The 15,452-nt window shown below is 53.4% G+C and overlaps 1 protein-coding gene across 1 annotated transcript in view; it reads right to left on the reverse strand.

Annotated features, from left to right (window-relative positions):
• Window positions 1-12,723: 12,723 nt before the first annotated feature.
• The window catches only part of LOC121274839 (membrane-associated phosphatidylinositol transfer protein 1-like), a 32,863-nt gene continuing 30,134 nt past the window's right edge, over window positions 12,724-15,452 (reverse strand). Inside the window, exons 10-11 of the mRNA XM_041182205.1 lie at window positions 14,156-14,284; window positions 12,724-12,966 (exon numbers count right to left, since the gene is read on the reverse strand). Of these exons, the coding sequence (XP_041038139.1) occupies window positions 12,724-12,966; window positions 14,156-14,284 (372 nt within the window). The remainder of the gene's footprint in view (window positions 12,967-14,155; window positions 14,285-15,452) is intronic.

A 15,452-nucleotide genomic window follows, 5' to 3' on the forward strand; every position in this document is an offset into this window, starting at 1 on the left:
GTGTAGAGGAGCTTTGCTCTGTATCTAACCCCGTGCTGTACCTGTCCTGGGAGTGTTTGATGGGGACAGTGTAGAGGGAGCTTTACTCTGTATCTAACCCCGTGCTGTACCTGTCCTGGGAGTGTTTGATTGGGACAGTGTAGAGGGAGCTTTACTCTGTATCTAACCCCGTGCTGTACCTGTCCTGGGAGTGTTTGATGGGGACAGTGTAGAGGGAGATTTACTCTGTATCTAACCCCGTGCTGTACCTGTCCTGGGAGTGTTTGATTGGGACAGTGTAGAGGAAGCTTTACTCTGTATCTAGCCCCGTGCTGTACCTGTCCTGGGAGTGTTTGATGGGGACAGTGTAGAGGAAGCTTTACTCTGTATCTAACCCCGTGCTGTACCTGTCCTGGGAGTGTTTGATGGGGACAGTGTAGAGGGAGCTTTACTCTGTATCTAACCCCGTGCTGTACCTGTCCTGGGAGTGTTTGATGGGGACAGTGTAGAGGGAGCTTTACTCTGTATCTAACCCTGTGCTGTACCTGTCCTGGGAGTGTTTGATGGGGACAGTGTAGAGGAAGCTTTACTCTGTATCTAACCCCGTGCTGTACGTGTCCTGGGAGTGTTTGATGGGGACAGTGTAGAGGGAGCTTTACTCTGTATCTAACCCCGTGCTGTACCTGTCCTGGGAGTGATTGATGGGGACAGTGTAGAGGGAGCTTTACTCTGTATCTAACCCCGTGCTGTACCTGTCCTGGGAGTGTTTGATGGGGACAGTGTAGAGGGTGCTTTACTCTGTATCTAACCCTGTGCTGTACCTGTCCTGGGAGTGTTTGATGGGGACAGTGTAGAGGGAGCTTTACTCTGTATCTAACCCCGTGCTGTACCTGTCCTGGGAGTGTTTGATGGGGACAGTGTAGAGGGAGATTTACTCTGTATCTAACCCCATGCTGTACCTGTCCTGGGAGTGTTTGATGGGGACAGTGTAGAGGGAACTTTACTCTGTATCTAACCCCGTGCTGTACCTGTCCTGGGAGTGTTTGATGGGGACAGTGTAGAGGGAGATTTACTCTGTATCTAACTACGTGCTGTACGTGTCCTGGGAGTGTTTGATGGGGACAGTGTAGAGGGAGCTTTACTCTGTATCTAACACGTGCCGTACCTGTCCTGGGAGTGTTTGATGGGGACAGTGTAGAGGGAGCTTTACTCTGTATCTAACCCCGTGCTGTACCTGTCCTGGGAGTGTTTGATGGAGACAGTGTAGAGGGAGCTTTACTCTGTATCTCACCCCGTGCTGTACCTGTCCTGGGAGTGTTTGATGGAGACTGTGTAGAGGAAGCTTTACTCTGTATCTAACCCCGTGCTGTACGTGTCCTGGGTGTGTTTGATGGGGACAGCGTAGAGGGAGCTTTACTCTATATCTAACCCCTGTTGTACCTGTCCTGGGAGTCTTTGATGGGGACAGTGTAGAGGGAGCTTTACTCTATATCTAACCCCTGTTGTACCTGTCCTGGGAGTGTTTGATGGGGACAGTGTAGAGGGAGCTTTACTCTATATCTAACCCCTGTTGTACCTGTCCTGGGAGTGTTTGATGGGGACAGCGTAGAGGGAGCTTTACTCTGTATCCAGGCACGTGCTGTACCTCTCCTGGGAATGTTTGATGGAGACAGTGTAGAGGAAGCTTTACTCTGTATCTAACACTGTGCTGTACGTGTCCTGGGAGTGTTTGATGGGCACAGTGTAGAGGAAGCTTTACTCTGTATCTAACACCGTGCTGTACCTGTCCTGGGAGTGTTTGATGGGGACAGTGTAGAGGAAGCTTTACTCTGTATCTAACCCCGTGCTGTTCCTGTCCTGGGAGTGTTTGATGGGGACAGTGTAGAGGGAGCTTTACTCTGTATCTAACCCCGTGCTGTACCTGTCCTGGGAGTGTTTGATGGGGACAGTGTAGAGGGAGTTTTACTCTGTATCTAACCCCGTGCTGTACCTGTCCTGGGAGTGTTTGATGGGGACAGTGTAGAGGGAGATTTACTCTGTATCCAGCACCGTGCTGTACCTGTCCTGGGAGTGTTTGATGGGGACAGTGTAGAGGGAGCTTTACTCTGTATCTAACCCCGTGCTGTACCTGTCCTGGGAGTGTTTGATGGGGACAGTGTAGAGGGAGCTTTACTCTGTATCTAACCCCGTGCTGTACCTGTCCTGGGAGTGTTTGATGGAGACTGTGTAGAGGAAGATTTACTCTGTATCTAACCCCGTGCTGTACGTGTCCTGGGTGTGTTTGATGGGGACAGCGTAGAGGGAGCTTTACTCTGTATCTAACCCCGTGCTGTACCTGTCCTGGGAGTGTTTGATGGGGACAGCGTAGAGGGAGCTTTACTCTGTATCTAACCCCGTGCTGTACCTGTCCTGGGAGTGTTTGATGGGGACAGTGTAGAGGAAGCTTTGCTCTGTATCTAACCCCGTGCTGTACCTGTCCTGGGAGTGCTTGATGGGGACAGTGTAGAGGGAGCTTTACTCTGTATCTAACCCCGTGCTGTTCCTCTCCTGGGAGTGTTTCATGGGGACAGCGTAGAGGGAGCTTTACTCTGTATCTAACCCCGTGCTGTACGTGTCCTAGGAGTGTTTGATGGAGACAGTGTAGAGGAAGCTTTACTCTGTATCTAACACGTGCTGTACCTGTCCTGGGAGTGTTTGATGGGGACAGAATAGAGGAAGCTTTGCTGTGTATCTCACCCCGTGCTGTACCTTTCCTGGGAGTCTTTGATGGGGACAGTGTAGAGGGAGCTTTACTCTGTATCTAACCCCGTGCTGTACCTGTCCTGGGAGTGTGTGATGGGGACAGTGTAGAGGGAGTTTTACTCTGTATCTAACCCCGTGCTGTACCTGTCCTGGGAGTGTTTGATGGGGACAGTGTAGAGGGAGATTTACTCTGTATCTAACCCGTGCTGTACCTGTCCTGGGAGTGTTTGATGGGGACGGTGTAGAGGGACCTTTGCTCTGTATCTAACCCCGTGCTGTACCTGTCCTGGGAGTGTTTGATGGGGACAGTGTAGAGGGAGCTTTACTCTGTATCTAACCCCGTGCTGTACCTGTCCCTGGGAGTGTTTGATGGGGACAGTGTAGAGGGAGCTTTACTCTGTATCTAACCCCGTGCTGTACCTGTCCTGGGAGTGTTTGATGGGGACAGTGTAGAGGGAGCTTTACTCTGTATCTAACCCCGTGCTGTACCTGTCCTGGGAGTGTTTGATGGGGACAGTGTAGAGGGAGCTTTACTCTGTATCCAGGCACGTGCTGTACCTGTCCTGGGAGTGTTTGATGGGGACAGTGTAGAGGGAGCTTTACTCTGTATCTAACCCCGTGCTGTACCTGTCCTGGGAATGTTTGATGGGGACAGTGTAGAGGGAGCTTTACTCTGTATCTAACCCGTGCTGTACCTCTCCTGGGAGTGTTTGATGGGGACAGTGTAGAGGGAGCTTTACTCTGTATCTAACCCCGTGCTGTACCTGTCCTGGGAGTGTTTGATGGGGACAGTGTAGAGGGAGCTTTACTCTGTATCTAACCCCGTGCTGTACCTGTCCTGGGAGTGTTTGATGGGGACAGTGTAGAGGAAGCTTTACTCTGTATCTAACCCCGTGCTGTACCTGTCCTGGGAGTGATTGATGGGGACAGTGTAGAGGGAGCTTTACTCTGTATCTAACCCGTGCTGTACCTGTCCTGGAGTGTTTGATGGGGACAGGTGTAGAGGGAGCTTTACTCTGTATCTAACCCCGTGCTGTACCTGTCCTGGGAGTGTTTGATGGGGACAGTGTAGAGGGAGCTTTACTCTGTATCTAACCCCGTGCTGTACCTGTCCTGGGAGTGTTTGATGGGGACAGTGTAGAGGGAGATTTACTCTGTATCTAACCCCGTGCTGTACCTGTCCTGGGAGTGTTTGATGGGGACAGTGTAGAGGGAGCTTTACTCTGTATCTAACCCCGTGCTGTACCTGTCCTGGGAGTGTTTGATGAGGACAGTGTAGAGGGAGCTTTACTCTGTATCTAACCCGTGCTGTACCTGTCCTGGGAGTGTTTGATGGGGACAGTGTAGAGGGAGCTTTACTCTGTATCTGACCCCGTGCTGTACCTGTCCTGGGAGTGTTTGATGGGACAGTGTAGAGGGAGCTTTACTCTGTATCTAACCCCGTGCTGTACCTGTCCTGGGAGTGTTTGATGGGGACAGTGTAGAGGGAGCTTTACTCTGTATCTAACCCCGTGCTGTACCTGTCCTGGGAGTGTTTGATGGGGACAGTGTAGAGGGAGCTTTACTCTGTATCTAACCCCGTGCTGTACCTGCCCTGGGAGTGTTTGATGGGGACAGTGTAGAGGGAGCTTTACTCTGTATCTAACCCCGTGCTGTACCTGTCCTGGGAGTGTTTGATGGGGACAGTGCAGAGGGAGCTTTACTCTGTATCTAACCCCGTGCTGTACCTGTCCTGGGAGTGTTTGATGGGGACAGTGTAGAGGGAGCTTTACTCTGTATCTAACCCCGTGCTGTACCTGTCCTGGGAGTGTTTGATGGGGACAGTGTAGAGGGAGCTTTACTCTGTATCTGACCCCGTGCTGTACCTGTCCTGGGAGTGTTTGATGGGGACAGTGTAGAGGGAGCTTTACTCTGTATCTAACCCCGTGCTGTACCTGTCCTGGGAGTGTTTCATGGGGACAGTGTACAGTGAGCTTTACTCTGTATCTAACCCCGTGCTGTACCTGTCCTGGGAGTGTTTGATGGGGACAATGTAGAGGGAGCTTTACTCTGTATCTGACCCCGTGCTGTACCTGTTCTGGGAGTGTTTGATGGGGACAGTGTAGAGGGAACTTTACTCTGTATCTAACCCCGTGCTGTACCTGTCCTGGGAGTGTTTGATGGGGACAGTGTAGAGGCAGCTTTACTCTGTATCTAACCCCGTGCTGTACCTGTTCTGGGAGTGTTTGATGGGGACAGTGTAGAGGGAGCTTTACTCTGTATCTAACCCCGTGCTGTACCTGTTCTGGGAGTGTTTGATGGAGACAGTGTAGAGGGAGCTTTACTCTGTATCTAACCCCGTGCTGTACCTGTTCTGGGAGTGTTTGATGGGGACAGTGTAGAGGGAGCTTTACTCTGTATCTAACCCCGTGCTGTACCTGTCCTGGGAGTGTTTGATGGGGACAGTGTAGAGGGAGCTTTACTCTGTATCTAACCCTGTGCTGTACGTGTACTGGGAGTTTTTGATGGGGACAGTGTAGAGGGAGCTTTACTCTGTATCTAACCCCGTGCTGTACCTGCCCTGGGAGTGTTTGATGGGGACAGTGTAGAGGAAGCTTTACTCTGTATCTAACCCCGTGCTGTACCTGTCCTGGGAGCGTTTGATGGGGACAGTGTAGAGGGAGCTTTACTCTGTATCTAACCCCGTGCTGTACCTGTCCTGGGAGTTTTTGATGGGGACAGTGTAGAGGGAGCTTTACTCTGTATCTAACCCCGTGCTGTACCTGTCCTGGGAGTGTTTGATGGGGACAGTGTAGAGGGAGATTTACTCTGTATCTAACCCCGTGCTGTACCTGTCCTGGGAGTGTTTGATGGGGACAGTGTAGAGGGAGCTTTACTCTGTATCTAACCCCGTGCTGTACCTGTCCTGGGAGTGTTTGATGGGGACAGTGTAGAGGGAGCTTTACTCTGTATCTAACCCCGTGCTGTACCTGTCCTGGGAGTGTTTGATGGGGACAGTGTAGAGGGAGCTTTACTCTGTATCTAACCCCATGCTGTACCTGTCCTGGGAGTGTTTGATGGGGACAGTGTAGAGGGAGCTTTACTCTGTATCTAACCCCGTGCTGTAACTGTCCTGGGAGTGTTTGATGGGGACAGTGCAGAGGGAGCTTTACTCTGTATCTAACCCCATGCTGTACCTGTCCTGGGAGTGTTTGATGGGGACAGTGTAGAGGAAGCTTTGCTCTGTATCTAACCCCGTGCTGTACCTGTCCTGGGAGTGTTTGATGGGGACAGTGTAGAGGGAGCTTTACTCTGTATCTAACCCCGTGCTGTACCTGTTCTGGGAGTGTTTGATGGGGACAGTGTAGAGGGAGCTTTACTCTGTATCTAACCCCGTGCTGTACCTGTCCTGGGAGTGTTTGATGGGGACAGTGTAGAGGGAGCTTTACTCTGTATCTAACCCCGTGCTGTACCTGTCCTGGGAGTGTTTGATGGGGACAGTGTAGAGGGAGCTTTACTCTGTATCTAACCCCGTGCTGTACCTGTCCTGGGAGTGTTTGATGGGGACAGTGTAGAGGGAGCTTTACTCTGTATCTCACCCCGTGCTGTACGTGTCCTGGGAGTGTTTGATGGGGACAGTGCAGAGGAAGCTTTACTCTGTATCTAACCCCGTGCTGTACCTGTCCTGGGAGTGTTTGATGTGGACAGTGTAGAGGAAGCTTTACTCTGTATCTAACCCCGTGCTGTACGTGTCCAGGGAATGTTTGATGGGGACAGTGTAGAGGGAGCTTTACTCTGTATCTAACCCCGTGCTGTACGTGTCCAGGGAATGTTTGATGGGGACAGTGTAGAGGGAGCTGTACTCTGTATCTAACCCCGTGCTGTACCTGTCCTGAGAGTGTTTGATGGGGACAGTGTAGAGGGAGCTTTACTCTGTATCTAACCCCGTGCTGTACCTGTCCTGGGAGTGTTTGATGGGGACGGTGTAGAGGAAGCTTTACTCTGTATCTAACCCCGTGCTGTACGTGTCCTGGGAGTGTTTGATGGGGACAGTGTAGAGGGAGCTTTACTCTGTATTTAACCCCGTGCTGTACCTGTCCTGGGAATGTTTGATGGGGACAGTGTAGAGGGAACTTTACTCTGTATCTAACCCCGTGCTGTACCTGTCCTGGGAATGTTTGATGGTGACAGCTTAGAGGGAGCATTACTCTGTATCTAACCCCGTGCTGTACCTGTCCTGGGAGTGTTTGATGGGGAAAGTGTAGAGGAAGCTTTACTCTGTATCTAACCCCGTGCTGTACCTGTTCTGGGAGTGTTTGATGGGGACAGTGTAGAGGGAGCTTTACTCTGTATCTAACCCCGTGCTGTACCTGTCCTGGGAGTGTTTGATGGGGACAGTGTAGAGGGAGCTTTACTCTGTATCTAACCCCGTGCTGTACGTGTCCTGGGAGTGTTTGATGGAGACAGCATAGAGGGAGCTTTACTCTGTATTTAACCCCGTGCTGTACCTGTCCTGGGAGTGTTTGATGGGGACAGTGTAGAGGGAGCTTTACTCTGTATCTAACCCCGTGCTGTACCTGTCCTGGGAGTGTTTGATGGGGACAGTGTAGAGGGAGCTTTACTCTGTATCTAACCCCGTGCTGTACGTGTCCTGGGAGTGTTTGATGGGGACAGTGTAGAGGGAGCTTTACTCTGTATCTAACCCCGTGCTGTACCTGTCCTGGGAGTGTTTGATGGGGACAGTGTAGAGGGAGCTTTACTCTGTATCTAACCACGTGCTGTACCTGTCCTGGGAGTGTTTGATGGGGACAGTGTAGAGGGAGCTTTACTCTGTATCTAACCCGTGCTGTACCTGTCCTGGGAGTGTTTGATGGGGACAGTGTAGAGGAAGCTTTACTCTGTATCTAACCCCGTGCTGTACCTGTCCTGGGAGTGTTTGATGGGGACAGTGTAGAGGGAGCTTTACTCTGTGTCTAACCCCGTGCTGTACCTGTCCTGGGAGTGTTTGATGAGGACAGTGCAGAGGGAGCTTAACTCTGTATCATACCCGATGCTGTACCTGTCCTGGGAGTGTTTGATGGGGACGGTGTAGAGGGAGCTTTACTCTGTATCTAACCCCGTGCTGTACCTGTCCTGGGAGTGTTTGATGGGGACAGTGTAGAGGGAGCTTTACTCTGTATCTAACCCCGTGCTGTACCTGTCCTGGGAGTGTTTGATGGGGACAGTGTAGAGGGAGCTTTACTCTGTATCTAACCCCGTGCTGTACCTGTCCTGGGAGTGTTTGATGGGGACAGTGTAGAGGGAGCTTTACTCTGTATCTAACACGTGCTGTACCTGTCCTGGGAGTGTTTGATGGGGACAGTGTAGAGGAAGCTTTGCTGTGTATCTCACCCCGTGCTGTACCTGTCCTGGGAGTGTTTGATGGGGACAGTGTAGAGGGAGCTTTACTCTGTATCTAACCCCGTGCTGTACGTGTCCTGGGAGTGTTTGATGGGGACAGTGTAGAGGGAGCATTACTCTGTATCCAGGCACGTGCTGTACCTGTCCTGGGAGTGTTTGATGGGGACAGTGTAGAGGGAGATTTACTCTGTATCTAACCCCGTGCTGTACCTGTCCTGGGAGTGTTTGATGGGGACAGTGTAGAGGAAGCTTTACTCTGTATCTAACCCCGTGCTGTACCTGTCCTGGGAGTGTTTGATGGGGACAGTGTAGAGGGAGCTTTACTCTGTATCTAACCCCGTGCTGTACCTGTCCTGGGAGTGTTTGATGGGGACAGTGTAGAGGGAGCTTTACTCTGTATCTAACCCCGTGCTGTACCTGTCCTGGGAGTGTTTGATGGGGACAGTGTAGAGGGAGCTTTACTCTGTATCTAACCCCGTGCTGTACCTGTCCTGGGAGTGTTTGATGGGGACAGGTGTAGAGGGAGCTTTACTCTGTATCTAACCCCGTGCTGTACCTGTCCTGGGAGTGTTTGATGGGGACAGTGTAGAGGCAGCTTTACTCTGTATCTAACCCCGTGCTGTACCTGTCCTGGGAGTGTTTGATGGGGACAGTGTAGAGGAAGCTTTACTCTGTATCTAACCCCGTGCTGTACCTGTCCTGGGAGTGTTTGATGGGGACAGTGTAGAGGGAGCTTTACTCTGTATCTAACCCCTGTTGTACGTGTCCTGGGAGTGTTTGATGGGGACAGTGTAGAGGGAGCTTTACTATGTATCTCACCCTGTGCTGTACCTGTCCTGGGAGTGTTTGATGGGGACAGTGTAGAGGGAGCTTTACTCTGTACCTAACCCTGTGCTGTACCTGTCCTGGGAGTGTTTGATGGGGACAGTGTAGAGGCAGCTTTACTCTCTATCTAACCCCGTGCTGTACCTGTCCTGGGAGTGTTTGATGGGGACAGTGTAGAGGGAGCTTTACTCTGTATCTAACCCTGTGCTGTACCTGTCCTGGGAGTGTTTGATGGGGACAGTGTAGAGGAAGCTTTACTCTGTATCTAACCCCGTGCTGTACCTGTCCTGGGAGTGTTTGATGGGGACAGTGTAGAGGGAGCTTTACTCTGTATCTAACCCCGTGCTGTACCTGTCCTGGGAGTGTTTGATGGGGACAATGTAGACGGAGCTTTACTCTCTATCTAACCCCGTGCTGTACCTGTCCTGGGAGTGTTTGATGGGGACAGTGTAGAGGGAGCTTTACTCTGTATCTAACCCCGTGCTGTACCTGTCCTGGGAGTGTTTGATGGGGACAGTGTAGAGGGAGCTTTAATCTGTATCTAATCCCGTGCTGTACCTGTCCTGGGAGTGTTTGATGGGGACAGTGTAGAGGGAGATTTACTCTGTATTAACCCCGTGCTGTACCTGTCCTGGGAGTGTTTGATGGGGACAGTGTAGAGGGAGCTTTAATCTGTATCTAACCCCGTGCTGTACCTGTCCTGGGAGTGTTTGATGGGGACAGTGTAGAGGGAGCTTTACTCTGTATCTAACCCCGTGCTGTACCTGTCCTGGGAGTGTTTGATGGGGACAGTGTAGAGGGAGCTTTACTCTGTATCTAACCCCGTGCTGTACGTGTCCTGGGAGTGTTTAATGGCGACAATGTAGAGGGAGCTTTACTCTGTATCTCACCCCGTGCTGTACCTGTCCTGGGAATGTTTGATGGGGACAGCGTAGAGGAAGCTTTACTCTGTATTTCACCCCGTGCTGTACCTGTCCTGGGAGTGTTTGCTCGGAACAGTGTAGAGGGAGCTTTACTCTGTATCTAACCCCGTGCTGTACCTGTCCTGGGAGTGTTTGATGGGGACAGTGTAGAGGGAGATTTACTCTGTATCTAACCCCGTGCTGTACGTGTCCTGGGAGTGTTTGATGGGGACAGTGTAGAGGGAGCTTTACTCTGTATCTAACCCCGTGCTGTACCTGTCCTGGGAGTGTTTGATGGGGACAGTGTAGAGGGAGCTTTACTCTGTATCTAACCCCGTGCTGTACCTGCCCTGGGAGTGTTTGATGGGGACAGTGTAGAGGAAGCTTTGCTCTGTATCTAACCCCGTGCTGTACCTGTCCTGGGAGTGTTTGATGGGGACAGTGTAGAGGAAGCTTTGCTCTGTATCTAACCCCGTGCTGTACCTGTCCTGGGAGTGTTTGATGGGGACAGTGTAGAGGGAGCTTTACTCTGTATCTAACCCCGTGCTGTACCTGTCCTGGGAGTGTTTGATGGGGACAGTGTAGAGGGAGCTTTACTCTGTATCTAACCCCGTGCTGTACCTGTCCTGGGTGTGTTTGATGGGGACAGCGTAGAGGGAGCTTTACTCTGTATCTAACCCCGTGCTGTACGTGTCCTGGGAGTGTTTGATGGGCACAGTGTAGAGGGAGCTTTACTCTGTATCTAACCCTGTGCTGTTCCTGTCCTGGGAGTGTTTGATGGGGACAGTGTAGAGGGAGCTTTACTCTGTATCTAACCCCATGCTGTACCTGTCCGGGGAGTGTTTGATGGGGACAGTGTAGAGGGAGCTTTACTCTGTATCTAACCCCGTGCTGTACGTGTCCTGGGAGTGTTTGATGGGCACAGTGTAGAGGAAGCTTTACTCTGTATCTAACCCCGTGCTGTACCTGTCCTGGGAGTGTTTGATGGGGACAGTGTAGAGGAAGCTTTACTCTGTATCTAACCCCGTGCTGTACCTGTCCTGGGAGTGTTTGATGGGGACGGTGTAGAGGGAGATTTACTCTGTATCTAACCCCGTGCTGTACCTGCCCTGGGAGTGTTTGATGGGGATAGTGTAGAGGAAGCTTTACTCTGTATCTAACCCCGTGCTGTACCTGTCCTGGGAGTGTTTGATGGGGACAGCGTAGAGGGAGCTTTACTCTGTATCTAACCCCGTGCTGTACCTGTCCTGGGAGTGTTTGATGGGCACAGTGTAGAGGGAGCTTTACTCTGTATCTAACCCTGTGCTGTTCCTGTCCTGGGAGTGTTTGATGAGGACAGTGTAGAGGGAGCTTTACTCTGTATCTAACACGTGCCGTACCTGTCCTGGGAGTGTTTGATGGGGACAGTGTAGAGGAAGCTTTACTCTGTATCTCACCCCGTGCTGTACCTGTCCTGGGAGTGTTTGATGGAGACAGTGTAGAGGAAGCTTTACTCTGTATCTAACCCTGTGCTGTACCTGTCCTGGGAGTGTTTGATGGGGACGGTGTAGAGGGAGCTTTACTCTGTATCTAACCCCTATTGTACCTGCCCTGGGAGTGTTTGATGGGCACAGTGTAGAGGGAGCTTTACTCTGTATCTAACCCTGTGCTGTACCTGTCCTGGGAGTGTTTGATGGGGACGGTGTAGAGGGAGCTTTACTCTGTATCTAACTCCATGCTGTACCTTTAGTACCATATCCCACAGTTAAACTCAGTGGACAGTTGCCTCCAAATTGAGTTGGCTCTTTTATTGTTTACAATACTGAGAGAGGGGAAGATTGTCAAATCCTCTTGCACCAGCAGGGAAATAAACAGTTAAATATTTACACCACTCGTTCATTTGTGCCTTGGTTGCTTGGATGGTTGATTGTGAAGGGAGGAAGACCGACAGCCGTCAATCAGAGCGGAGGACGTTCGCACTGGTCCGTTCACGAAGCACTGCTCAAAGTGGCAACACATCCGCAGACCCTCCATCTTCCTCCCCCACCCCGCCCCCCCCCCCCCTTCCCCATAACTTCATCGCCGTCGGAGCAAAGATACAAGAAGATATCACGTCCGCGGGCGGATTTAAATAAAAAATACAAGCTATGTGACATCGGAGGGGACAAAAATACAAGCTATGTGACATCGGAGGGGAGACAAGTACAAGGCCGGGTGTAAGGTCAGCGGTTCGGATTTTTCCAGTGTAGCCGACTCTCTGTCCACGAGCAGCGAGTTACGGCGGTCCGCAGGGTGAACTGTCCAGTTTCGTGCCCGGTCAGCCAGCTGAGGGGGAGGCGGTGGCGACAGAATGGGTGAGCCGCTCCCGGCCGCCTTCGAGGGTGAGGTAGCGATGGCGGCGATGTGCAAGGTCGGCGATGGCGAGGGGTCCAAAGGTCAGCGGCGGCCAAGTGTCAAAAGGCCGACGGCTCAAGTCAAAGGTCGACGACGGTGAAGAGCGAGAGGGCGGGGGCGAGGAGTCGAAGGGTCAGCCCTGGCGAGCGTTGCCGACAGGAGTCGTGGGTGTGCGATGGCGACGCTTCGATGGTGGACAGCAAGGAGTCAAAGGGTTGACGGTGGCGAACTCAAAGCGATCCTTTTGGCGAGACCAGGCTTGTCTCGAGACTGGTTTTGGGCTGGTGCGGGGGGAGGGTGGTGGCGAGGGGAGGGTCGAGGAGGAGTGCCGGCAATCCACAAATACGTCTCACCGTCCTGGCAGACAAAAGGGCGGCGCTTCGGAGACGTGACCCCCCACCCCCACCCAGGCGCCGATCGGATCGACATGATTGCCTGCTCTTAAAAGGAAAAGGGGAGGCGGTCGGCAGGACCCGGACCGCTCGCTCCCGCCACCACCCCCCCCCCGCCCCCCTCCCCCGGGTCACGGCTCGCTGTTGAAGCGGAGGCTGACGCTCCGTGGCTTGCGGGCCTGCTCGGTGACCCCGGCCGAGCCCCCGTGCTCCGAGCGGCAGCGGGGGGGGCAGGCGGTGCGGGGGAAGCTGCCCCTGCCCGCGCCTGCGAAGCTGCCCTTGGCCAGACCCACCCGGGCGTTGGCGGGCACGGCCGCGTGGGTCCTCCGGTTCTCCAGCTGCGCTAGGTGCGTCATGTAGCCCTCGCTCAGGAACTGCCCAGAGAGAGAGAGAGAGAGACATGTCTTAGTTACGACACAACAAAGTCGCATAAATTCATTCGCGGGATACGCACAGCCGACGCTGAGGGCGTGGGTTACTGGGCTGCAGTGATCCCACCCCAAGCTCCTGTACCCGTCGTAGACTGAGGGCGGAGGCAGTGGCAGAGTCACTGCTCCAGCAACCCGTGGGGACCCGGGTTCGAATCCCACCGCAGGTGGAGCCTGAATCCGATACGTATCCGGGAGGGTGACCACAAAACCATTGTCGACTGTCGTTAAACAAAACCCCCATGGGGTTCGCTGACCACAGAATCCCACGGTGCAGTGAAGAAGCCCTTCGGCCCATCCAGTCTGCGCCGACACCGTGAGAAACACCTGACCTACCTCCCTAACCCCATTGACCAGTACTTCTGCCCCCCACCCACCCCCCCATAGCCTTGAATGTTATGACGACGCCAAGTGCTCATCCAGGTACTTTTTAAAGGATGTGAGGCTAACCCGCCTCCACCAGCCTCCCAGGCAGCGCATTCCAGACCCTCACCACCCTCTGGGTATAAAAGCTTCTCCTCACATCCCCCCCCTAAACCTCCTGCCCCTCACCTTGAACTTATGTCCCCTCGTGACTGACCCTTCAACTAAAGGGGAACAGCTGCTCCCTATCCACCCTGTCCGTGCCCCTCATAACCTTGTACACTAATGCCCTTCAGGGAAGGGAAATCTGCCGACTTGTGACTCCGGACCCCCACAGCAATGTGGTCGGCTCTTAAATGCCCCCCTGAACAGGGCAATTAGGGACGGGCAATAAATGCTGGGCCCAGCCAGCGACACCCGCGTCCCATAAATGAATAATAAAGACTCGGGGTCAGCCTACAGTGGGGGGCACCTCGAAAGCGCTGGAGAAGTCCCTCCAACCGACCCTCCAAATCCAAGGGCAAGAAAGGTGGTCTAACTCCCTCTCCCCGGCCAACGTGCCCAGCATTGAGGTGCCAGTCACCCCAAAGCAGCCCCGCCGGGCAGGAGGCGTCGCTCATAGGCCTGACACGTAGGCCTGAAGCAGCTCGGACCCACCCCCCCCCCCACCACCCCCCCACACCCCGCACCGAGCAAGGCCTGCCCCCCTGCGTGCAGGTCCCGAGGCACCCTCACTCCCCCTGAGGGACGGCTGGAGAAGAGGAGAGAATACCTGGCACTGATTCAGCCACTTTTTGGATGGCCTGCCGACAATGTAGACCTGCTGGGCCGGCACAGGGAGCAGCGCGTACACCGAGATATCCTTCATCGAGCCATAGGCCGCTTCAATCTTCACCTGAGCCTGCGCAGAAACAAGAGTTACGGTGAACTCGGGGTGGAGAAAACAGGAAAAGAGACCACCCGGCAAACAGACACCGGCACGTGGAGAGGGGTAAGAGGAGAGCACGTCCGGAAAAGGTTTTTGTCGTTATTCCTTTCACAGGGATGTGGGCACCGCTGGCCGGGCCCAGCGTTTATTGCCCATCCCTAAGTGCCCCCTCGCGAAGGTGGTGGGTGGGTGGGTGAGCCGCCTTCTTGAGCCGCTGCAGTCCCCGTGTGGTGTAGGTACACCCACGGCGCTGTTAGGGAGGGAGTTCCAGGATTTTGTCCCCTGTGTGGTGTAGGTACACCCACGGCGCTGTTAGGGAGGGAGTTCCAGGATTTTGTCCCCTGTGTGGTGTAGGTACACCCATGGCGCTGTTAGGGAGGGAGATCCAGGATTTTGTCCGTGTGGTGTAGGTACACCCACAGCGCTGTTAGGGAGTTCCAGGATTTTGTCCCTGTGGTGTAGGTACACCCACGGCGCTGTTAGGGAGGGAGTTCCAGGATTTTGTCCCCGTGTGGTGTAGGTACACCCACGGCGCTGTTAGGGAGGGAGTTCTAGGATTTTGTCCATGTGGTGTAGGTACACCCACAGCGCTGTTAGGGAGGGAGTTCCAGGATTTTTTCCGTGTGGTGTAGGTACACCCACAGCGCTGTTAGGGAGGGAGTTCCAGGATTTTGTCCCCTGTGTGGTGTAGGTACACCCACAGCGCTGTTAGGGAGGGAGTTCCAGGATTTTGTCCCCTGTGTGGTGTAGGTACACCCACGGCGCTGTTAGGGAGGGAGTTCCAGGATTTTGTCCGTGTGGTGTAGGTACACCCACAGCGCTGTTAGGGAGGGAGTTCCAGGATTTTGTCCCCTGTGTGGTGTAGGTACACCCACGGTGCTGTTAGGGAGTTCGTTCCAGGATTGTGTCCATGTGGTGTAGGTACACCCACAGCGCTGTTAGGGAGGGTGTTCCAGGATTTTGACCCCAGCGACAGTGAAGGAACGGCCGATATATTTCCAAAGTCGGGATGGTGGGTGACTTGGAGGGGAACTTCCAGGTGGTGGGTGTTCCCCATGTGTCTGCTGCCCTTGTCCTTCTAGATGGTAGAGGTGGTGGGTTTGGAAGGTGCTGTCTAAGGAGCCTTGGTGAGTTGCTGCAG

This window comes from Carcharodon carcharias (assembly GCF_017639515.1).
Source record: "Carcharodon carcharias isolate sCarCar2 chromosome 38 unlocalized genomic scaffold, sCarCar2.pri SUPER_38_unloc_5, whole genome shotgun sequence".
NCBI lineage: Eukaryota > Metazoa > Chordata > Chondrichthyes > Lamniformes > Lamnidae > Carcharodon > Carcharodon carcharias.